Genomic DNA, 24,644 nt, shown 5'->3' on the forward strand with positions numbered 1-24,644 from the left:
GATTTCTCGTGCAAGTAATGTCGGCCGCTTTTAAAAATGCAGCTAAGGACCAGAATGAGGTAATTTGCAACAGTCTATGTTTAAAAATTTCGGAGAGCTTAGAAATGGTCGCCCCGTATATGCATTCACTATAGGAGATGCTCTGGTTTGCAGCTACCCAAAGCCGAGAGCCGCGGCGTGAAATGTGCTGTTGAGCGGTGGTTTCGAAGTGCTGCCCTAGCGGCACAACAGGCCTGTGCTCTAAATCGAGCACCACAGAAAAGAGAGAAATGAGAGTTCCAAATACCGGCGCCATCAGTCCACGAACCAACGGATCTGTTGCCCTCTGCGCCGTGCTCTGAAAATCCGTCTGCTACAGCCACGTGCCCCCATTAGTTAAAACTTTCGCAACATTATTATCAAACAGTACGTGTAAAAGCGTCGACATGTTTATAACACTAAAGCAGAAGGTAGCGCCAAAATAGACACAATTCCAAGGGAGGGCAAGAAGACTCGTGCGGTTGTGTCTGTTTGTGCGCTTTCTGTTACAAGTATGACTCGCACATTACCCCACGAAAATGTTAGAAGTTCATAATACTTGCCCTTAGCTGTTGTACCCTGCGCAATCTTTCGGCATTATGCTCTGTGGCTTTAGCCAAACAGACAGCCTCATCTCCTTTCTCGTCGCCTCTGCAAGTCTTTAAAAAAAAAGCAGCAAATAAATGAACTCATCTTTGACTTTTAGCTTCTTTTTTATTTCTTTTCGCACTCACCTTGAAGCGTTTTCTAAGGTCCACCGCACTTGGCACGGTCGCTGTGATTGTCACTGTGTACACGCCAGGGGGAATCGGACATTCTGTGTCCATGGAATCCATCAAGTCATTAGATTCCCTGTTTCCAGACAGGTCACACATAGGATATTCACTGGAAGAAAACCACGATGCTTACTTGCGCTTTTTTATAGAATCTGCAGGATATATATATGCAGTTTACGACATTTGATCTGGTGCAAGAACGTGCACACTGCTCAGTTATATTTGACAACGCACAAAAACGTGCAGTGAACGCTACGAAAACCAGCTTGAAAATGACAAGTGAAAGAGACTGCGAAGGCGCTTACTAGCAACTGCTGCTATACTGAAGCCTTGATACACATTTGCTGATCCGACAAGACGCATAACAGTTCAATAATGCAAATCGTCACGTGGTAGGTACACAGTAAAAAATTTCGTGCCCTTAATGGTGCAAAAGTTTAGTGTCATGGCTAACACTCCTGACAGACGGGCGAACTAAAGCTTTTTGGAGCAGACCCCTTTCTTTCACGCTGATGAATCCCTTACCATACGGAGTTTGGCCGCTGATACTAGGCACGATGCCTTCTCCTTTAGTTGTTTTCAGAGCAGCGTAGCAGAGCTACGGCGCTCCTTCTTTGAACTGGAACTGACAGAACATTTAAAAATGTAGTTTATCATGCTCAAATTGGGTTAATAGCTGCTAAGTATAATATCGCTTTCGCAAGCACTAAAAATTATAAATAAGGGTTCGTTGTGTTTCGTCAAGATTTGTGCTGTTGAAGAGCTAGGGAGTTCGAATACATTTCCTTTTGGAAGGGACATCTGTCAAAAAAAGTGGGGGAGGCACGCCTTTGCTGTGTCACCCCGCGTGAACTCCTTTCGGGTAGATACCCCTACTCTAAATGCCTTCGGAAAGCCCGTGTGGCAAAAGTATAACAACCTTACCCTTAAGGAGTTACACATAAAAGGTAAAATCGAATCGTTAATGAGGACAAATATGTTTGATTTGTTGGCCAGGCAAGTAAACAAGATGGCAGCTGCGACAGACGACATTAAAGCTGCATGAGATAACCGTTAATAGCCGTCGCTTCAAGCTCATGGTCGGATATATTGGTGTGCACCAGGTGCTCATAATTAATAAGTAGCTTTCTACAAGTTTGAGCTCGCTCTCGTCTACAGTGAAATATTTTACCGCCTTAAGGCGCACTGACATGGCATTTTCGTCTCTTTATCTTGTGTGAAATGAAGGTCCGGGACATCTTAGTAACAGAAATGTATGCTCGCAAGCCTCAAAGCGCCCTAAACAATTTAATACACTAGCTTCTCAACAGCCAATTTTTGTTGTTGAGAGCAATCACTTTGGTTTGTTCGGTCGCCCGCTATGCTGATACATATAGCCTCACATGAGTAGCAGTATAGTAGGCGACCCAGCGGGCACTAGTGGGCGTCAAAACATCGTATTGTGCCGGTCTCACGTGACCACCTTCTGCATCATGACGTCACGGCGCTGTAATTTCCTGGCAGCTGAATCTGAAAGTGACTGCAGAAAAGCTATTATATTAAATTATTTAAGGTCAGCTGAAGCTAGCTAATATTTTTGCTGAGGTTCGAGAGCTAGAAGATAAATTCAACGCATATATATATATATATATATATATATATATTGCGGTAGAACCCATCTCACGATGACTGTCGACGGTAATGCTTTAGAATTGCATCAATATGGCGACATAACCTACTGCTACCGTTTAAACGAGTTATGTATGAGGCGTCTACTGCATCGGGACTCCTCCTTCGCGCTTCTCTAAGAACAATCGGTGCCGTTTAGCGCCGTCGCCGTGAAGACTTCGCTTGGCCTTTGAAACGTATGGTGCGCAGGCATGTGCTAGCGCTGTTAAACGCGTCATGCGGCAACCAGACACCTCTTTAGCGCCTCTGTCGTAGGGTGCCTCCATGACCTCCTCGGCGAGGAGGACGTCGAGGCACCCTACTCTGTCGGGGCACCCTGCGCCATCTGGTGGCACTGTCGAGAAGTGCGCGCGTGATCTCCGACACGAGAACAGTGGTGCGCCTGCGCCTGCGAGTGCTGAGAATTAGTTGTTCCCTCGCTTGCCACACACTCAGTGACACATACTCAGTGACTCAAGTTAGCGAGAGGTTCATTGAAGAGTGGTACATACCCAGTGCATTCATTGCACAGCTCGCTAAACCTTTGCATGAAAGTCGTTCTTTGAAATGCAGCACATACCAGTGGATTTGTGGCGCAGCCTGCTTATGCGTCGGATTGCTGTCCTTGAGGAATCCTTGTGACGTGTGTTCGATTACGTTCAGCTTCGGAGAAGTTTAAATAATCATTTTCGTCATGGTAGAGCGACACATTCCAGGGGCGCATACCTAGAGCTACACAAGCTGGAATCAAAGACGTTTGTTACGAAGTGGTTCGGGAAGCAAGCTTAACTCTGAGACTCAGAGACACCTCCGGAGGGCAGCGAGGAAGGGATGGAATCAATGACAGCACACGAACATACATTCAAACATAAAAAGTCGCAGTTTCGCCCGAAAGGCGTAGCACCGATTGCGATAGCAAATTAGTGGATAGCTGTGCGAAATAACAGTAGTGGTTTTGGCGGCCGTATAAACTTGTAAACATTCGCTTACTAACGAAATTATACATGATAGAACATGTAAGCATGACTGAACGAGGACGTAGGAAGAAACAGACGCACAGAGACAGCGCTTTCTTTGTGTGTCTCCTTCTTTCTACGTCCTTGTTCAGTCCCGCTTGCACATTATATCACAGATTCAAACCAGCTAGCCCGCCAATGTGTTTTAACTAAATTGACAAGCGCAGTGTCACGCGCTCACACGAAAACATGAACACATCTCGCTCGATGAGCTCAGAAACTCGCTGTCAAAATCCTGGAGGGAGTAATTGCGGCAGCAGCAAGCCGTTTGTGCGTCTCTCGCATGAACGCGAACGAAGCGACGAAAGCACAGCGCATACGAAGCTACTTGCACTACGCGCACTCTGCAAACATCGCATATTGCATTGAGGATGAGGCCCGCGTGGACGCGCAGTTTGGCCACATCGCATATCGCCGTCAAGGCATACGAGCGCGGGCAACGCGTGCCTACGGCGTACGCCAAAGGCGTGTACTACGACATGTACAACGGCTTCCACCAATCGAGTGTCAACGCCGTAGAAGACGCTGCGGTTGTCTCCACTCTGTACGGAGCGGTGCGCGAGGAGGACATCGAGGCACCTTATAGTATCCGCCGGAGAAGAACGCCACTCTCCCTCGCCTGACCCCCTCGTGCGCGACAGGAGAGGGTGCGCTTCCGGCCTGCATTCCTCGCTCGCGAACGCGACATTGGCTCGCGAACGCGACATTGGCTCGCGCTCGCACGCGTTCACTCGCACATACAGCATACGATGCGCGACGACGACGAATTGCTATCGCAATAAAAGTGCAAACACGTGGACAGAGGGCATAGGGACAAGCGATACCAAGTGTCCCTACAAAACGTTCAGACCGACTACTACAGCGGACTCACATGCAGTTTGATGTCCCAAGAACCTGGCGTGGTGCGTCGCTCGATGATCTGTGCGAGTATGCACGAGCGCAGACGGCAGGCGAGCTCTCGCAGACTCTTCTGCGTCGGCTGGTTGACGGGAGCGGAAGACGTATCCTCGTGCTTTGGCGCTCGACCGGGTCCCTCCGACAGCGGTTGGCCTCCTGAACGCCAAGTTGAGGTCCGACCCGAGCCAACGCGTCTTCCGTGCTCCGATTCTCAGCTCCGTCTGTCTGCCGACGTGGTCTCACCCAGTTCTGTAGGCTTCTCGAGCCACGCGTTATTTTCCGATTTGCTGAGCGCTCTTTTGTGGCGCTTGTTTATTCGTAGGTGTTTGTCTTTATTTTTCTTCACTGCACGAGCGCACGCGCTTGCATATATTTAACGTGCTTTGCCGTCGTTTTCGATGCGTCGCCAGGAACTTCAACACAACCTTCATTGAAGGGCCGCAAAGGCCGACTGGCATATACCCAATTACTCAACTTTGGTAACGAAGAGGTTCATGAACACCAGCACGGACCGAGTGGCATATACCCAGTGGTTCACATGAAAGAGTTTTTTCGAACAATGGTACCTACCCAGTTCTGCATCTTGCAGTGATCCATGTAGGCGTGAAAGAAGAGATCCGTTTTAGAGTGGCACGTATGTACAAATTGCCGAATATACTCAGTGACCCAAGTTAGTTCCATGGCTGGTTTCGAACCCTTTTTACCTCAGCACAGCAGGACGATGCGCCAGCCATTCGCAGACGGACGGGTATGCCCAAGGACTCAGGTACGCGGGAAAACGGATACAAACATAGATATATATACAAACACACAGACAGATAGATAGCCTCCTGGAAAGTGCGTGGCGTACCCTAAGAATGCGAACGCATTAAAAGAAATGAACGTTCAAAAATATCATGCAAGCACTCATTTAGAGTTAAGGTGTTCTTTATGGGACAAACTAGCGCGTTTTAGGGGTAAAACATTTTAAACGCGAGGCTTTTCCTTGCGGACCTCGCTGGGTTTTGTGACCGTGGGCGCTGCGGTCCGGCTGTTGCTAAAAAGCTGCTCCTTTACCGAATGGGCCAACCAACCACAGCGCCGCTGGTTTCCTTGCAGCACCAGCAGATGACTCTCGCCTCCACACAACCGCATTGGCTCCGGCCGTGCGGGGGTAAATAAAACAAAAGAACCAGAAAGCGCGCCATCGCGATTCCGGGGCTGCAGAGTAATAAAGAAGTAAGCGCGCCTTGCGGATAGAAAAGATTCAAATTGCGCTACGTAGGTATGCTCACGCTGCCTCTGAAACCATGATGCATTCAAGGCGACCGTCGTGCTCGCTAGCAGCCAGTAACTCCGCTTAAGAAAAGGCTCGGTATAATTTGTATGGCCCGCACTTGTGTGTGTGTTTGTGCGCGCGTGTGTGGGTGTATCTCTACTTGTGTTTTGACTCTTTCTGCATGGACACAAAGCTTCGCTGTATATAGATTCCAACTCGTTGGATCTTCTGCATTTTATTACAATGCGTAGTAACGATAATGAATCAACGTTCTAGTCGGGTTTTACCTTAATGACAACTAAGCATTGTGAAATAAACGAATAAAAATGAGGAAGATGTGTGGCTTTCCGTTCTCTTTCAATTCGTTAGCATTTTAGGGTACTTCAGGCACTTACTAGGCTAGCTATCTCTAAAGCCTGGTTCACATGCAAGCGAGTGCGCGAATGGAGCGAACAGCGGCGCGGCGCTGCGAAGCTTTTCGCCAGGTTTCGTTTCATATGTATTGCCGCTGCGAATATCAATGCTGCTGGCAAAAACGCGGGACTTTCAGCCAGTTTCAGTAGTTGCGACTACCAACATAAGAATTGTTTTGTCCCTACTTCTCAAATTCTTATTTTATAGATACATATCCTGCGTTCTAAGTATCTAAACAATGCTTACTTTTCATCTTTTGCGTTGTTCTTGTAAAAAAAAAAAAGATGCGCATATGTGGCACCCTTTGACCTTCCCCACGGTACCTTTCAAAAGTGCACCGCTCTAAAAGAACGAGATGGCGCTTGCGGGGGCTCGCCGCATGTTGCCCCAGTGAAAGCGCACTAATACGAAACAATTACCACTTCTGCCCTGCTACTGATTGATCCGCTGTTGAAAATGCAGCTGGGTGTTCGCCAACGGGCTGTGCTACATTCATGCTGCTACTAAATGCTGAGCGGCAGAGGGAAGATGCGTGCAATAGTTGGCTGGAAAAATAGTGGCTGGCATACTAAGGAACAGAATGAACCTATGTGACAAATTGCACGCACCGCTGGTATATAAGTACTGCCTGTATTGCCGGCCAGCCTTCGTGATGCACGGCTTTCCTCGAGGATCAAAAAGTCGCAGTTCCGCCCCAAAAGGCGAAGCATCGATCGCGATAGAAAATTAGTGGACATCTGTACGAAGTAAGGATAGTAGTTTTATCGGCCGTATACACTTGTAAACATAGGCAACTAACTGAATTAGCAAGCACGGTGTCACGCACGCACAAGCAAACACGAACACATCTCACTCGATGACCGTGGAAACTCGCTGTCAAAACGCTGGAGTGAGGAAGCGCAGCAGCAGCGGCGAGCGAATTTACCTTCGTGCTGCGTCTCGCATCAACTCGAATTTAGCCGCGAAAACCCCGTCGCAGATGGCTTTTAAGATACAACAGCCCCCCGGGCGCGACCGGCCTCCCGCGCAGCCGGAGTAGAACACGCCCTCCTCCCTGCCCTCCCCCCGGAGCGTTGCGCGCGATTGAAGACGGCGTGCTTCCTCCCCTTTCCCTCCCTCACATAAATCGTCGACTCACCCTCGCACACATTCACCCGCACATACATCATACGGCGCGCGGCGACTATTTTACACACGGAGGAAGGAAACTCGGGAAAGGCCCTGACGTCACTCTTTGTGAAGCTAAAGTGAAGCTGGAAGTTGGCGTTGCTCATGGCGTTACTCCGCCTATCAAGCCAGCTCTCCTCTCTTGTTTACATTTCACGCGAAACCACGCCGCGCTGCGCGCAACCGGGCTTCTCGGATGCGCGCGCTCCGCAGCAATACTAAACAATCGTTAGCACGTTAGCACGATTCCGCCAAACAGGGCAAAATTTCCCGCGGATATTCCTTCGTCCGTTCCCACTGCCGTGGCGTGGTACATTGCGTACAGCGTTGCATGCGCGTTCATTTCACGAACTTTAGTTCCTCCTGTCCCACCTGGACACAGCAACATCCGGTAAAGCACGGTCCAGATAACGCAACGCAACAAAACACGGAGACCAACGCGAACCTGTCCGCACGGCGCCTTTGCCACGGTACGAAACCTACGGAGCAACACGTGTGAGCGCACAGAACAATAACAAAGCCGCCATTGTGGCCCGAAACGCGTGGCCGCTACAGCAAAGAAATAAAAAAACAGCAAAAAAAGGAGAACCTACTACGTCATTTTCTCTACACTTTTCTCCTAGCGCGCGGAGGGCCTCTCCTTAGTTCCCTTCCTCCATGATTTTACAGGTGTTCTGTGCTTTGACATCATTGGCTCTTTTCGGGGAGAATCTTGTTCTAGAGAAACGAGAAGCCGCTTTCGGCGGCGCGCCGCACCATATAAAAGGTGAAAGTGAACGTTGGTTGTCAGAAATACGTGAGAAAGGAAGGCCGCACCTAGAATATTTTGGAACCACCAAAAACTACCGTATTTACTCGCATAATGCTCGCACTCGCGTAATGCTCGCACCCCCCACATTGGCTATCAAAAATTGGAAAAAATTTTTTCCCCGCACAATCATCGCACCTCCAAAATTACTGCCGCGAGCCGTCTGCTTGTCGTAGCGATCGCCATGGTTGGGCGCGCGTGCTACTAGGCGGCGGTACTGGGCTATCATCCGCTGCCACCGCCGCTACCGCTCATCCACTCACCACCACTACACCATTTTGCGAAGGTGTCTCCAGCTCTCCGGTGTCTCGTAGGCCTCGTTTGCCTTGTTCGCGTGTTGCACCGTGCTCTTTGTGCCACTTCGCCATGGGACGCTACGCAAGCTACACAGCTGCTTTTAAGCTAAAAGGTATTGAGTATGCGTTGGAACATGGCAACCGCGCCGCCAGCAGACACTTCGGCGTCAACGAGTTTTGCGTCCGGTATTGGAGACGGCAGCACGACGAACTCAAGACGACTGGTAAAACGCAGAAACCATCGGAAGATGAAGAAACCATCGATTCCAGTGTCGACACGGACTCTGATGAAGAGTACAATTGCCTGCAGGACGTACGCAACGCGAGTAGTGACGGGGAGGTTGCGCGCGGCAAATAAAGTGCTTTAGCAGCTTGAGCTTACGTTCACCTTGTACTTTCATAACGAAGGTAAGTTACGCTTGAAAGTAATGTTTTCGTTATATTTACAATTGCGGACCTGACAATCCTGATCTTGTACCCATTCATCTTTGCATTTAACACTCCGAAACATTTGCTTGAAAATTTTCCCCGCATAATTATCGCACCCCCAAACTTCGCGTTGATTTTCAGGGAAGAAAAGTGCGAGGATTACGCGAGTAAATACGGTATTAGGCAGGAAGTCAACAACAACACAACAACATATCCTACACGAAGATGAAAACAGACTGGAAGGAGAAGCGGCAATAAATTACATCCGAAAAATAACAGCCGAATTCTTCCAATCCAATGACGAGGTTGTATTTGAAGAAAAAAAGAGCATGAAAGAGACCCAAGTGGAAAAGGAGCTGGTGCTGACAAATTTCAACTGGAAGAAAGCGGAAGAGAAAATTCCCAAGCGCACAGCCACGGGGCTAGACGAGGTTGCCGTTACGCTGATTAATGAACTAGGACCAAAAAGTAAGGAAGCTCTGGTGAAAGCAGTGGAAAAAAAACTTTAACACATAGACAAATACCAGACACTTGGCGACAAAGTAGTATGAATTTAATTTATAAAGGTAAGGGGGAGCAAGATAGAATTCACTCGTATAGTTGACAATTACATCGGTAATATACAGGGTAGCAATGCAGGCAATCAAATTAAAGCTTCAGACATGGGCAGATAATAATGGCATTTTGGGAGAGCTTCAGAATGGCTTCAGAATAGGTAGGCGTTTGGATGATAACTTGTTTGTTCTTACTGAGTGTATTGAAATATCAAAAGCAGAAAGCAGACCGTTGTATGTGGCCTTTTTAGACATTACAGGAGCCTATGACAATGCAGACCGCAACATTTTATGGGATATTCTGAAAGGGGAAGGCTTAGCTGATGATTGTCTACAGCTTTTGAGAGAGATTTACCTAGAAAATACCGTTTGCGTTGAATGGGAAGGGATGAGGAGCGAGAAGAAAGTTCATATCAGCAAGGGACTAAGAGGTGCCTTTTATCCCCGCTGCTGCTTATGATGTACATGGTGAGGATAGAGAGGGCGCATGAAGAAAGTAATATCGACTGAAGGCGGCGCACTTCCTCCCCCTTTGCCTCCCTCACATAAATCGTCGGCTCACCCTCGCACACCTTCACCCGCACACACAGCATACGGCGAGCGGCGACGATTTTACAGGTGCTCTGTGCTTTGACATCATTGGCATCTTTGACATCTCTCATACAAACAGGCGGGTAAAATAATAGAGCAGCAGCTCCCAGGTTTATTTTATGTGGACGACATTGTGTTGCTAGCTAACAAGCAAAGTGATTTGCAACGTCTGGCTAATGTCTGTGGGCAGGAAGGCAACAATTTAGGTTTGAAATTTAGTGTTAGAAAATCAGGTGTTATGGTATTCAATGAAAACAGCGAACAGACAGTGGAGAGACAGGGCCAGGAAATACCTCGGGTAACAGAATATAAATATCTTGGTATATGGATTAATGAAGGCAAGAGGTATATGGAAACACAGGAAAAAACAATAACAGTGAAGGGGAAGAAAAATGCAGCCATAATGAAGCACAGAGCGCTATGGGGATACAATAGGTGCGAGGTCCTCCGAGGTATGTGGAAAGGTGTAATGGTTCCAGGACTTACATTTGGAAATGCGTTTGTTTGCTTTAAATCAGGGGTACAATCAGGACTCGACGGAAACCTGAGGTCAGTGGGTCGCCTCGCATTGGGCGCTCACGGGAATACTACAAATGAAGCTGTGCAGGGTGATATGGGCTGGACTAGTTTTGAAGTGAGGGAAGCACACAGTAAAATTGAGTATGAAGAACGGCTGAGAAATATGGAAGAAAGTAAATGGGCTGGGAGAGTGTTCAGGTATCTGTACAGGAAAAACATTGATTCACAGGGGAGGAAAAGAACTAGGAAGCTTACCAGCAAGTATGCGGCTTGTAGGGTAGGCAATACAGCAACAAAGAACGTCAAGCGGAAAGTCACAGAGGCTGAAATAATCTCATGGGTGACGGAAATGGAAAAGAAACCTGCCATGAGTAACTACTTAATAGCGATATCAGGAAAGAAACAATTTATGATAACTCAAAGGGAAGCTTATCACTTTTCGAAGCGAGATCGGGATGCCTTAGAACACGCCCTATAAAGCGAGATATAAGATGGGAAAAGAAGCATGTGCTTGCTGCGGTAAACCTAGGGAGACTATGGAGCATGTTTTATTACAATGTGAAGACGTCTACCCAGCGGTCGATTTAGGCGCCACTGGCCTCCTTGAAGCACTTGGGTTCAGCGAGAGCAGTGGAAAAGTAAACATGTCCGCAATAGGCATTAGTAAGAGGTGATTAGAGGATTGTTGGAAGAAAAGGAGGGAAACGACAAAAAGCGGAGACGTACAAAAGCACAGTTCGCAATAGGGGATCAGAAAATCTGGGTGTGGTAGTTCATATCGTTTTTTTTTTTTTTTCTTTTTTATTGTTCAACGTAGGTAGGACATTAGGCAGTGTAATAGCAAGAGCTTCGTGGCGCAACCCACCGCCCCGTCCCAAAGGGGACGCTCATAACATCCATCCATCCATCCGTACGTGGTCTCAGCGACAGCGCACGAATACGGAACCATTACCACTGGCTTCTACATTGCTTTTGTGCGATCAGCTATAGGAAATGCAACTGAGTTTTCCTTAAGGTACTGTGCTTCAATCATGCGCTGGACTGAATCATGTGGATTGAAGACGTGTATAGTAGTTGGCTGCGAAAATAGTGACTGATATATTAAGGAATGAAATGAATTTGTGCAACCAAGCTCACGGACCGCTGCAACATAAGGACAGCTTGTGTTGCAGGCCCTTCGCGATGCACGACTTTCTCCGCGAATAAAATACTTCACACATCCGCCAGCGTTGTATCGCTAAACTCCAAAGTACTCCAACCGCAGAACGTCGGCAAGGGTAAGTAACGCTCGTTAAGCAATGACAAAAGGAGTAGCGCCGCTTCCTGTCATAGTAAGTTTCGCGCACGTTATTTCCACACATCTACCCAAATTGGCATGCAAATTTACGCCCGCTTGAATATATGCACACATTATGCATGCAATAAATGACGGATTACAGCGACAGCACACGAATGATCGAAGCTGAATGTTTCGTCACGGTCCACAAGAGTAGCGAGTTACTAACGAGATGTTTTCTACAAGGTATTAAAGTGCACAGAAAAGCTACGTTTCAAGCCTTTCGCGCAGTAAGGCCAACTCTATCGGAACTAAGCACACCCGAGAGCGATTAGCTAGAAACTAATCAGATAGTGACCGCGCTGAAGAACTGAGTTACTGAGTCAGAAACATGACAAGCCGCTGCTACAAAGTATTTACCAAATAGAGAAAGAAGAGCAAAACGCGCTGATCCTCATTCAATTCATACGCGTACAGTTTGGATAGCTTGAAACACAAGGAGTTCAGATAAGAAGATAGAATGTCCAGAGGTTAATTAATGGTGCACACAATGTTTCTCGCTCAAAGCGGATGAGCTCGAGGTCATGGGCTCGATCCTGGCAGTGGTGGCCGCATTTCGGTGGAGGCGAAATGGAAAAAATAACACTCGCGTGCTTAGATTTGAGTGGATGTATAGAGGAACCCATGGTGTCAAAATTATTGCCGACTCTGCCACTACTGTCTGCCTCATATTCAGATTGTGGTTTTGGCACGTAATATACAAGATATTTTTGTCTGTGCGGCAAAGCGAGCACTTGTCACATCTATTTATAATATTATATTTTACGTTCCTTTTTTCTTCATACATGCACACGCACATAAAACACGCAAGCACACACATCGACACAATGTTTTGCATGGTGAACGCAATGAGGAAATTATTGCGAGATCTATTTCCTTAGGCGCGTGCATACAGGCGCCGTATTCTGCACCGGGTCGCTTTGGAACCGGTTCGCTCTCACGAACGCCATTGGTCGGCGCTTCGTTGTCGTCATCCCTAGCGGGTGTGGCAACAAATTTTGTTGTCGTCACACAGGTTGTCAATCATCTGAAAAGGAACCCGTCGTCTGCTACGAGAGGAACCGCAGAGAAGTGGTTCCCTCGAGGGTCGCGCGCGGTGGCGAGCATGATTTTGAGGGTTGCTAGGGCAACCGTGGCGGTCTGCTAGTCTCGCCAAGGCGGATTTAAAGTGGTGGCGAAGGCTGGGCCGAAAAGTGGTTTAGCGCGACTGCAGCACAACCAGAGGATGGGGGGCAAAACACTCATATAAAGAAATGATAAAGCTACAAAATTGGAATGTAATCTGCCAATAGAAAAGAAAAAATATATTAGCACCTTGTTTTATGAAAGAGGTAAGTCATTTTATTAAAACCTGGCAAATTTTGTATTTTTGCAACACTCTTGACCTGCCCCCTATTCATGAGTGTGCGGTGCATTACAGCGCGTCTTTGCAGGCCTTGTTTCGATACCCGGCTAACCCGGCCACAGTGGCGGGAGCTTACGAAGCGATTTCTTATCGCCAGCTGTCTGCGATGGCGCGCCTGGTAAAGCGTATAAATTTAGCTCGCCGGTCTCAAAATGCTCCTTTTGCGAAGTTTTCGTCGTCCTTGCACGTCGCTTCTTTGTCACCGTTCGGTAAGATTTGCAGCCCGCTGCACCGCTGCGGCAGTTTTCTCGGTTTTGTCGTTTCCTTCGGCGTGCGGCCAGTGCGAAGTCTTTTTCCGTCTTTGCACGCTTCGCGCTCTTCTTTTGAAGCGCTTAGCGCTTCATTTCAAGATCAGCTTGCGGCATGTGAAGAAACGATGCTCCGTGGTACACTGCGACAGCGTGGATAGTACCATTGGTGTCGCGCTACACCGATTCCCGCTGGACTTTTATCTGGCTATATTGTAGCGTACAGTACACTGATTACATGCTTTACTGCCCCGCGAATGTCCTTGCACTTCACTGTACGCTGTACTTCATGTGTACTTTTGTTGACGTAAAATTACTTCAAATTGATCCGGCTAACGACTAGAAGTACTCTGGAGATGGTACGCCGGCTCAATGTATGGTATTTGCTCCTACGTTGAGCACGTTTGAGGGTGCTAAAGCTGGCTTTAACATTGCCTTGCAGATGTAAACGCACCTGCTATATTCTTTCAGCTGAAGAAATTAAATGTGAAGAATAATCCCAGTGTGCTCTATGGTCTGTGTTGATGCGCCTACTTATGTCATGTTATGTTTGCTTCAATTGAAGCTGTCGTAGCATTGTTTTCTATACTTTTCAATTTCCTAACTGACAACGTTCGTGGCACTTCAGGGCTTTTTCCTATCTGCACTGTGACTATTCAGATGATTAGCCAACTTAAACAATACTGCTTGTGCTGCCTGTGACATGTATTTTTTGTTTGTGTGCCAAGGGTGTGCTTTGTGACTGTATTTGTTTGGTTGCTGCAATAAACAATGAATATGAAACTATGAAAACCATACTTGCCGTACACTCTATTGCGAACTGTGCACTTGAGCCAGTGCTTTGTGCATCATACCTTGCTGTACTCAAAAGCTCTCAAAAGTACTAGCACCAGTATTTGCACTACGAATCATGCATGCTTCGCCAGTGTCTGGAAGTGTTGCTGCCTTTCTATGCTGCCCCTCCTTTACCAGTCACTTTCATTGCGTTCCCAATTGCACATTAACAAGGCCATAACTAGCAGGAACTCGAGCACATTTGACTGGCAAAGGTTGGGGCGCGCTGAAAGGCAGCAACCTTCGAGAGGTACGGGCTCGAAAACTCGGATTCTACAGAAAGACCGCTTTATAATTCGCGCCAAAAGCATACGTATGCGTGACGTCATTCTACGTCACGTTTGCGTAGTTTGCCCCCCAAAATCCAGGGGGTGCTGGAGTGCCCACGAGCCGCCATTTTTTGGACCAATGGGCGTCTATGGAGCCTTCGCTACCAGTACATCTACCTTGGTCTCGCGCTGGCCGGCGCAACGAGAGGGATGCCGATAGCGGCTTCTTTGCTTGTTTCGCTGGCGAGCGTTGGCCAAAAACAGCGATGTGAGTAGAGGCAACGGTGCGACGCGTACGACATGAACGAAGACGAGTTCGGAAGGCATTTTAGACGCCCCAAAAATAGAATGCGATTAATTTTGCGACGATCGCGGACCACCAGAGTTAGTAGCGTTGAAACTGCCATGTAAGTGCTGTGCGCGCTACGCTTTTTTTTTTTTGTTACGGGTTGTTTTCAGCATTGCGTCTGGAATGTAGAAGCTATTGGGTTGTCGCAACCGTCAGTCAGTCGCATCATTACCACCGTCGCAATAGTCATTGCGGCTGAGGGAAAAGAAAAAGGGGTCTCAGATTTCTCTACACGCTGCGGGATAACGCCGCAGTCAAGAACGCTTCCTTGACCGCGGCAAGATTCTCGATGTTGTGGGATGTGTGGACGGAACTCTCGTCGCAATCGTGCACCCTAAGAAGCATAACGTAACCGCGCAAACGACAACGGACAAAGAAGGAAACATACCGGACAAGCGCGCTTGTCCAGTGTGTTTCCTTCTTCGTCCGTTGTCGTTTGCGCGGTTACATTGTGCATTCTATTATCGACCACCAATTAGCCCGCCTTTTTTTGTTACACCCTAACAAGCTCAGCCGCGGCTAAACGAAATCCTATTACAGCCGCGGCCTACACACAGAGAACCGTTTTGATTGATTAACGTATGGCGCATCACCTAGCGACAAAAAATAAATAAATCAACGCAGAGAAAATTAAACCGCTAGCTGTCTGCGTCGAAAGCTCAGTTAATACTGGAAATTAAATTTGCAAGGGTTGTATATAAACCAATATTTGTTTTTACCGAACTAGCAGCATCCTTCAATTACTATAGCTTCCCCAAAGTACAAACAAAATTGATGACGTGAACTTGCGACATAATGTCGTTCGTTCATTGGTGTCCCTCGCGCCGCGACATTCCACTCTTTCTCCGAGTGTCGTCACCTCGACGTAGCAGCCAGACCGAACCGGTTCCAAAGCGAACCGTTACAGAATGCAGCCCCTGCAGGTGGGAAACTCGTTTACTTGCGGCATGACGCAGATGCGTTTTCCACGAACGGAAATTCGAGGGCACGACCGTCTGGCGAAGCGGGCTGCTGGTATGATTGGTCGAAATGAGGCTAGAGTGTGGGCTTCATCTTTGCCTTCAAATCGACCATGGGAATGAGATTCGTGAACCACTTGCTGACCTGACGTTGACAGGCTGGTTGCACGGTGCGACACGAATGCGCATATATTTACACGGCGCGTACGAACAATGTGCGAATTCTCCTGCCCTGTGTTCGTCCATTGTTCTTATGCGCCCTGGATAACATACGTTACCCACGCTGGCGATTCGGCGGCGCAAAATCAATCGCCCATTTGGCGCACTCAACCGGCCGTGTTGGCTCAGTGGCTATGGCATCATAAGCTGCTAAGCACGAGGTCGCGGGTTCTAAGAGAAACCATAGCGACCACTCGTGTATATCGAGACTTAAGTTCACGAGACAGAACCACACGTTCTCAAAATTAATCCAGAGCCCCCCCCCCCCCCCCCCCCCCCCCCCCGTCTATCTCACAGCCCTAGTATATATCTTTGGGACGTTATATACACCCCATGAAAAAATTACGCAAAGGATTCGACGCCAGAAGTTGCGTTCGGGTGCAGTGAAGCAACAAGCCATAACAGTGCTGGCTACAGACATGCGTTGTTCTGTAGCTTGGTGCCGACAGCGCAACGGAAGCGTGACAAAAAACACAGCTTGGTCTGGGCAGTGAGACGACCTGTCTCACCTAAATGGGAAAGTTCGGTGAATTCACAGTAGTAGCAGCAATAATAGAACAAACCGAATACGTACACCGCATTCTTACGATCGCTCTTTGCGGGGCCAAAAGAGAAGACAACCGTGAATAGCTTTAGTTCGGAGCATCCTGAAGTTCTCATCTGCTTACCATGAACCGAAGTTTTTCTGGCAGGACCTATCGTAGGTGGAGGGCTTGAGCACGTCTATCGTCGCCGTTGGCTGGTCGCCGAGCTCGTCGTCGCTTGTTATTGTGAACGTCATAGTCATTTCCTGACCATAAATGGCATTCGATACCCTCACTGCACTGAACCGAACCGGATAAGTGCCTGGAAAGCCAGAACACGTGTGGTCGATAAAATGCGTGCAGGCGGAGTTCTTTTAAACAAACACTTCTTGCTTTCTTACACCCTGACAATGGCCTCGTTGGTTACTAATGGTTTCCCATTTATGGCAAAGCACCTGTCCCTGCAACTGTACGGAGCTCGAGCTTAGTTGTCACAAATGGTTATCTATTTCAAGAATTCTCAATGTTTGGCTTTACTATTTTAGGCACGGACTACTAAAGAATTGCAAAGCTCGGCCAAGCGTTGCTTATCAACTTCGTTAGGATTCTGAACAGCTCATGACCAGTGTAAAATGATAAAAGGAATCCCTGTGTAAAAAGCTGATACCCATTTTCCGTGAAAACAAGTCAAGGAGGAACATTTGCAACGCTCGCAGACTAAACATATATCTTTAACTTCCATGTGAAGCAGGCGCCGGATATTTGAATAACTATTATCTTTAAAGAAATATTCCACCAAGGGAAAACCCAAGTAATCATTATCTGCCGATTATTTAGTAATGCATAAGGAACTATTAATAAAGGGAAAATGTAGACATCCACTCAAAAGTAGCTAAGTGCTACAAAGGAAACCCATACAGGTTCCTCGAAAGAAAAACTTCGCAGTTGAAGAAAAGTTCGTCCTGGTCCGGGACGTCCTAGTCCGGGACGTCCTAGTCCGGGACGTCCTAGTCCCGGACCAGGAAGAATTTTTCTTCAACTGCAAAGCTTTTCTTCCGAGGAACCCGTATAGGTTTCCTTTGTAGCACTTAGCTACTTTTGGGTGGATGTCTCCATTTTCCCTTTATTAATTACTTCTCTCCACCTTGAGGGTTTCCGCAGAACTATTACGTCATAAGGAACTATACTATCGGAGGGCATTTCGAGCCAGTGATTTCGTGGCCACACAAAGATAGTTGACAAGCAGGAAAATATCGAGGGAAGTATAGGAAGGGGAGCTATACCAAAACACAAGCCGCGGTATATCGCTGCGATATCATGTCGAACGTTTTGAAAAAATTTCGCACGTAACTGTACTTGTCGTAGGTCAGTGCAATAAATCCCGTAGAGATTCGTTGCCATGAATCTCTGGGGCGAAATTAACCAAGCCTTTGTTTCATATAATGGCCGTTTGTTACTGGCCGCTAGACTTCGCTAACAGCATGTCCAACAGCGCGATTGGCTGTCAGGTACTCTTACGGACTGTTCTACCTTGAGAAAAGCTGTATGAATTCAAGTTCAGATTGGACAGGTGGTGTCGGAGTATTATTTTTTAAACCGAATCGATTAGGGATCGAATAGTGGCAGAAACAAACTGAATCGAATAGCAAACACATTCCGAATAGTTTTGCTACTGCCCGTGCCTGCGCCCTTTATTCATTTGAGTTTTGGAACACCAGGTGTGCTAAAAGATTTCCCACGACAGAGCCATGCGGCCCATCTTGTCACTCGCGGTGTCGGCTCTCAATTCCAACTCTGTAACATACAACGACATGGATGATTTGCTTAATCACAATTCCCCGATTGCGTTGGTACCTGGCAAAACTGTAATTCCTGTACAAGTGATGACATCTTTAGGTATTTTTGTCAAGATTGTGACTTTGGGAATTTAAGGTTGTTTCTATTTAGTTGTATTTTTTTATTACTTTTTTAGGGGGGGGGGAGGGGGGAGATAATCGAATTGTAAGCGATCTGGGAAGCGGTTTGCGATAAGCATGTAGTACAGCTCGCTTTTGAGTCTGAATACAAATAGCGCTGCGTGTGTGTGTTCCACCTGCTTTCTCGTGTCCGTATGCATATATTAGAGCGCAGCTCCTAGGCGCCCGTTCTTGCAGCGAGCGTCGGCGTAACCGAGCGAACGAGCACAGCGAAGATGAAGGCGAATGCGGAGCACGGCGGGGAGATGAAAGGCGCGAACAGGTAAGCGGTGAGGGGGGGGGGGGGAGCAGCGGAACCATGAGGCGCAAAGCAGCGGAGGGTATGGCGAAAGCATGCAAAGAAAAGCGTCTTGCGGCGACAATAGCTACGCGATGGCGCCAGAGTAGCGCGCCTCGTCTGGGAGGTCTGTCGGCGGCGGCTGCTGTAAATCGCTCCCGCGTGTCACCCACGCGCTGTCTCTCGCGATCTCCCGACTAGCGAGGCAGTCGCGCCGCACTTCGCTCCATTTGCAATGTGCTGCACGGGACAGATTGCCCGCGCCAGCCCATACATCGCGAACTGAAAACACACGTGTGGAGCTGCGCTCAAATTTCTCATTAAGGCCGATCCACACGACGGACCAAGTCCGCGGGCCGCTCGTTCACGTGATGCGACGTCACGGCCCGGCGCGGTCCGGTCCGGCGCTAAGCACATCCACACGGCGGACCGCCATAGCAGACGGCAGAGCAGACCAACCAGTTACACTCTCGGCCAGAGTGTTATCATTGTTATCATTCCGGCTCGAGTCCCACAAAGCCGGGAACTGCTCAACGAGGCATACAAAATGAAAAAAACCTCCTCGTCACTCCAAGAGGACACGGTGCTTAAAAAATATATCTGCTGCACGCACGTGTAGGCGGAACGGCGGACATGAAACGACTGGCTTGACTGGCTTTTGCTGAGCCGAAAACTAGATTTTGGCTGAAGACACTCTGTTGCCGGACAACATTCGTTGGCTAAGCCAAAATCGCTGCGGTTTGCATGCAGTCCGCCGCCAAAACGGAAGCGGGAAAAGCCTCGGCGATTTGTTGGACCGCGAGGGCCGCGGTCTTACGCGGGCCAACGGCGGTACGCACGAACTGGTGACGTCCTATCACGTGATGCGCGGACCGCGGTCCAAAAGAGCAGTTTGGTCCGTCGTGTGGATTGGCCTTTAGGGAGCGTTGCAATCGTCGGAGAATCTTTTTATTGCGAAGCAATACTACTTTAGGTCGCACTTCAGCCCGTTCCGTGGCGAGGCGGCGGTAGGCACCATTGACCTTTAGCGTGACGTCACACCACGTGACCTAGAGTGACGTCACAGCAGCTGTGTAAAAACGGGGCCCCATCTCACGCCGTCGCGAGGCGAGGCGGTAGCCACCAACGGCGGCCTAACTCCCGCTCCTCTCAGGCATTACTGAGTATATTTACTCAATTACTACCAGCTGATCCGAGAATAACACACTATTGCTTCGCAATCACCAGGCTTAACCAAGCTAAGCCACGGCCGTTTTTTTTCTGTATTTATTATCTATACAATTCGCACGTCCGAAAATAGGCTGCCTGCTATTTCCTTCAAATTTTAACTAGACATGAGATTTCTGTTAACGAGGACAACGTGAGAATGGGCGTATATTGTGCTTGCGTAAAGCTTTCAAGCTGTAAATTTCTCAGTTTACTGAAAATCCCGCAAGTACCCCACAAAGCTTAAGATTTGCCATAAATGAGCCATAACATTTCCTCCATTTTCATCAAAAATGGTAACGGTGCCACGTTTACATATCCCACAACACTGCCGCATAACGGCTGCATTAAAGGGAAACTGAAGAGTATGTCGAATTCAATAAGACGCTCATATACGGATGCGGGAACCTTATAAACCATGTAGCTAAAATTTGGGTCTTTTTTTTCAATTAGGAGCGACGTAATCGTCGGTTGAAATTGCGCTGTAGCTCCACCCCCCGTCGAATGGCGCGCGCTGCTGCTGACGCTGACGATGCGAGCGGAGACCGGAAGCCGCGGTGTTGCGACGTCAACTCTAGTGTTTCGTTCCTTCGAAGCGTCCGCGACCGTGCCTGACCGCGCTTCTTTCTGTGTGCATGCCATCGTAATCTGCTTCAATCGACCCTGCATTCCTTTGTTGGTGCGTCTGCGTGTATGTAGAGTGGTAGTCAACGTGCGTGGTAGTCAACGTGAGTGGTAATCAACGTGAGTGGTAGTCAACGTGGTAGTCAACAGATGAAGGTCACTAAACGTACTGCATGAACCGGGAAGCTTTTCACGCGTTTAAACCGTCTTTGTAGATTGCCGACAGCTTTGGACAGCGCACAAATGCCGACGATCGCATCCCCGCTTACGTTCCACGAGGAGGCATGCAGGAACACAACACTACAGCTGTTTGACCGGAAACGAGCTCACTAGATCGGCGAAAGATCGGCGAGATCACTAGATCGCTTTGCAAAAAACATACTCACCAAAGAGCATTTCCAACACGAGGAGATCCCAAGACTTTGCTTTCGTTCGCGTCGAAAGCACTGCTCGCACCAGCATCGTTTGCTTCTTCGAGAGGCCGGCTCTTCGCAATCGGCTCGTACATGTAGGGAGTAACGCCGAACTCCTCAGAAAAACGCAGTCTCTCTAAATTTTCCATTACCGTCTCAGAAAAACAGCACCAAGCTACCTGGCACCGAGCTTCATGTGTAGCGGCAGCGGTCGGTTACTAGTGTTGACGTCACGAGGCGCCCGACCAATCACAGGCGGAAACGAGACGCGCAAGCTGGGCGTGTCCGCTGCTGCACTTTTCGTCGAAATAAAATATATTTGCGCTTTCTTTCGCTCAATTTCGATACAATGTTCGAACTCGGAGGGTTGAAAACCATTATGTACAGATGTTCACTCATTTTTTCTGGAAAACCATTCAGCTTCCCTTTAACGCTTTTGAAAAGCTACGCAAGGGCGATCTGGCTGCACGTCTCACCCATAACCCATCCATATTTGTGGCGCAAAGGTTATTAATGGTAAAAACCGGACAGAAAGAGCGCCCATTTGGTGCCTTTTCACAAACATCGACAGGTATTCGCCAAATAGCCCAAGATTGTACTTTTCTAAACACCCATAACCTATCTTGCACTTCCACATAATGTGAACTAGCTGACAGGTTTGTTCTCTGAGGACATCAGGGAAATCTTCTACGTGCCTCGCATAACGCCTGAAATATAGGGGGAAAGCGGGTATTCAGTAATTACCTGTAAAGCCCGTAATTAATACAGGCATTAAACTTTATACCTTGATCACCCCAACCTGCCTCTCCCTCCCCCCCCCCCCCCCCCCCCGCCTCCGCCACCCTGTTTCCGCAGAGCAAACTGGGTGCCTGCTTTAGTTGACCCAAAACACTGGGACCCAACACGCATAAGCGCGGCGAGCATAACGCTTTCGAGCACTTGCACAGGTAATTCACGATAAACGCCGTCATTTTGCACACACGTCGGTCATAACGTGCACCCGATTTCACCAACTTTAAACTCGGGGCTGTGTTTACTTCTCTCGGCATACCGGGCAAAGAAGAATGCACTTCGTATAACGCCTCTTAAGGAGCATGAAATAAGTATTCATTAATTATTCACAAAACCATTTATTAACCTGAATGCTTTAAAGTTTCGTTGCACATCACCAATAATGTGTCCCCCTCCCCTGTGTCTTGTGTATATAAAGTCTTTGCTACATTTGGTTATCGCAGGACATCGAGGGAGCTTTCTAGCGTTTCTTATAAGGCCTCCTAACAAATAGAAAACGAGTGTTAAGAAGTTTTCACTTAGCGATTTGTATTCGTCCCCTAATAAAATTTCATCACCTTCCCGCACATGACGCCGAGCATTTCACCCATTTTCTCCACATTTTATCTCGGTGCATCGCCTATTTCTGCGAGGTCGCCAGGAGAACACGCATCTATGACGTTTTCGAATACTTCAAGTCGCACTAACATTCTCGCTGTAAACCGTAGGGATATCTGTATGGCGCAAACGGAACGAAACACAAGGTGTATGACGCTCCCAGAGCGTTGTCTTAAAATTCACATACATTATTACAATTTGCTGAGTTAAATACGAATATCGAGCTTAGTTCATGACGCCTCTACTGGTGGGGAGACCATTTTAGTAGGAATAGTTTACCCTAACGACCGCGCTTCGCGTGGTTCTTCTGTTATTTCTCTGCATGGCTTTAGCTCTCGGCTCACTTCCATGCATTCCAAACGGCAGTGACGATCAGGTGAAAGCAGTGCTCAAGAGTCATTGTAAAGCAAAGCTAACAACCGTTTCAATCGCAAATTGGAGGACATGCTCTGCTGCCAGAAAACGCAACCAAGAAGAATTGTTGCCCGGAAAGTTGGTTGATACTTGTGCAAGCAATTGTGGCGCCAATAAAACAGACATAAAGAACAGAAGACCGGGCACTATAGAGGCCGTAGTGTCCCGTAGTTTGTGACTGTATTATTTGCACTACAATGGATTCATCAAAACTCAATCAAATATACTTACTGCCGTCAGCTCCAAAGCAACTCGACACAACCGGCGTCTGCCATGATCCCAATGCCGTCACCGGCAGGAGCAATAAACAAAGAGGTGACCGCACTGCGCGGATCATCTTCGCTTCACGACGGCTGCTCGTCTGGACACAGCGGCAGCCAAATAGCTGCGGACGATAGGCGGCTTGCAATGAGCACCTTGCTCCGTGGAGAACTATTATTAACGAGAAGCATTACACAGTCGCCCGCCGATGCGTCGTGTCTGTGTGTGTACTACACGACTGTTGCCGCGTTTTCTCTGCATGCCTGCTCGGAGAGTCGTGAGTCGACAAGGCCACCCGCGGTGAACAGCTGCGCATTCGGCGGGAAGGAAGCTCTTGACGTTTCTCTATGCCGTATTTTCGACACAGCTTGTGCGGCGCCGACACACCGGGAGCGAATCTCGGACACGCAAGAAAAAAATTTAAAAAAACCTGCTGGTGCATTGTTTCCCTGGAGTGACGCGGGTCCTCGTTACGGATGAACTCGTTGTAGACAGCTTGATCCGTACACGTGTGTACAGTCGAGACGCAGGCAACACCTGCGCTTTTGCCACGTTTTAAAAGGCGTTTGTGTATTGCAGATTTAGAAGATAAAGAAAAACCACACATAGCGGTACAAGAAAGAAAGAGGGACAAAACATGGAACTTGTCATTGCTTTGACGCTTTTCTTTTCATGCATGGAGTGGCTTCCTTCTGCCCGTTCACATCGCTCTACGCAAAGCTATGCTCTGCATATATGTTACGGGAAATGTGCCCCTTGTAAATTGGTAAAGGAGGAATTGAAATAGCGATAAGGCAGGTGATGCGAGCAAGCAATCACATTGCAGTGTCGTTTAGGCGCAGTTGAATACAATGGCTCACTGTCGGCTAACAAAAGTGCCAAGGCGCCGCGTATGCTAATCGCATATTCCTACAACCAACGTCTTTAAACTTATGTGAGCCAACAGTGGTGCATTGTATTCCACGGCGCCTAAACGACCTTTTTCAGAATCGTCACATCGTAAATCAGCGCACAAGTCTTACACGCCAGGACGTCGCAGGCCAAGCTGGAACTTATCCTCAAGGCGAAACCACCGCTGAGCTATAGTTCCAAACGTGCACATTGAGGCTTCTTTCCCATGTGATCCTCAACACCACGTCCGTCGAATCGCCATCGTAGAGCAGCATCCGTTGCATATATTCTACAGGGTAGAATACCCGCTGGGAAGCATGCACAAGGGCCTAGACGGCGGCGTGCCATACCACCGACTTTAGCCGTGGCGGAACAGCGTCAATCCACAGTTCCCCTACATGGTTGCGCCGTATTCGCGAACGCACATTTCTAGCATGGCCGGGAGGAACCGGTGTCGCTTCTGGACAGTTCCGCAAGGGCCTCTGCGTGAGCAAGCGTTTGGTGTGCTGGGATACCACTCACCCGAGCGCGTGAGGGTTGGACCCTCCCGCGTGTAGCCATGCATGGCTTAGCCGTGTCTGGTGAAAGGGGGATCCTGGAGTATAGCAAATGCCGGGTGTTCGGACCTTCAAGGCCCCCCGGCGGAGAGAGAGAGAGCAA

The 24,644-nt window shown here is 48.3% G+C and overlaps 1 protein-coding gene and 1 long non-coding RNA gene across 4 annotated transcripts in view; both read right to left on the bottom strand.

Annotated features, from left to right (window-relative positions):
* The window catches only part of LOC126524490 (uncharacterized), a 56,619-nt gene extending 32,802 nt beyond the window's left edge, over positions 1-23,817 (bottom strand). Inside the window, exons 1-4 of one of the 3 annotated variants that reach the window (XM_050172798.3) lie at positions 23,064-23,811; positions 16,678-16,855; positions 753-903; positions 582-677 (exon numbers count right to left, since the gene is read on the bottom strand). In XM_050172798.3, coding sequence (XP_050028755.1) covers positions 582-677; positions 753-903; positions 16,678-16,855; positions 23,064-23,169 — 531 coding nt within the window. In that variant the 5' untranslated portion in view covers positions 23,170-23,811. Of the gene's footprint in view, positions 1-581; positions 678-752; positions 904-16,677; positions 16,856-21,002; positions 21,165-23,063 lie in introns of those variants that run through there. The other 2 variants (XM_055067336.2, XM_055067335.2) reach the window with 2 other exon arrangements.
* The window catches only part of LOC140216465 (uncharacterized), a 92,628-nt gene that overhangs the window by 52,397 nt on the left and 15,587 nt on the right, over positions 1-24,644 (bottom strand). The window lies entirely within an intron of this gene.

The sequence above is a fragment of the Dermacentor andersoni genome, chromosome 3 (genome assembly GCF_023375885.2).
Source record: "Dermacentor andersoni chromosome 3, qqDerAnde1_hic_scaffold, whole genome shotgun sequence".
In the NCBI taxonomy this organism is placed as follows: Eukaryota; Metazoa; Arthropoda; class Arachnida; order Ixodida; family Ixodidae; genus Dermacentor; species Dermacentor andersoni.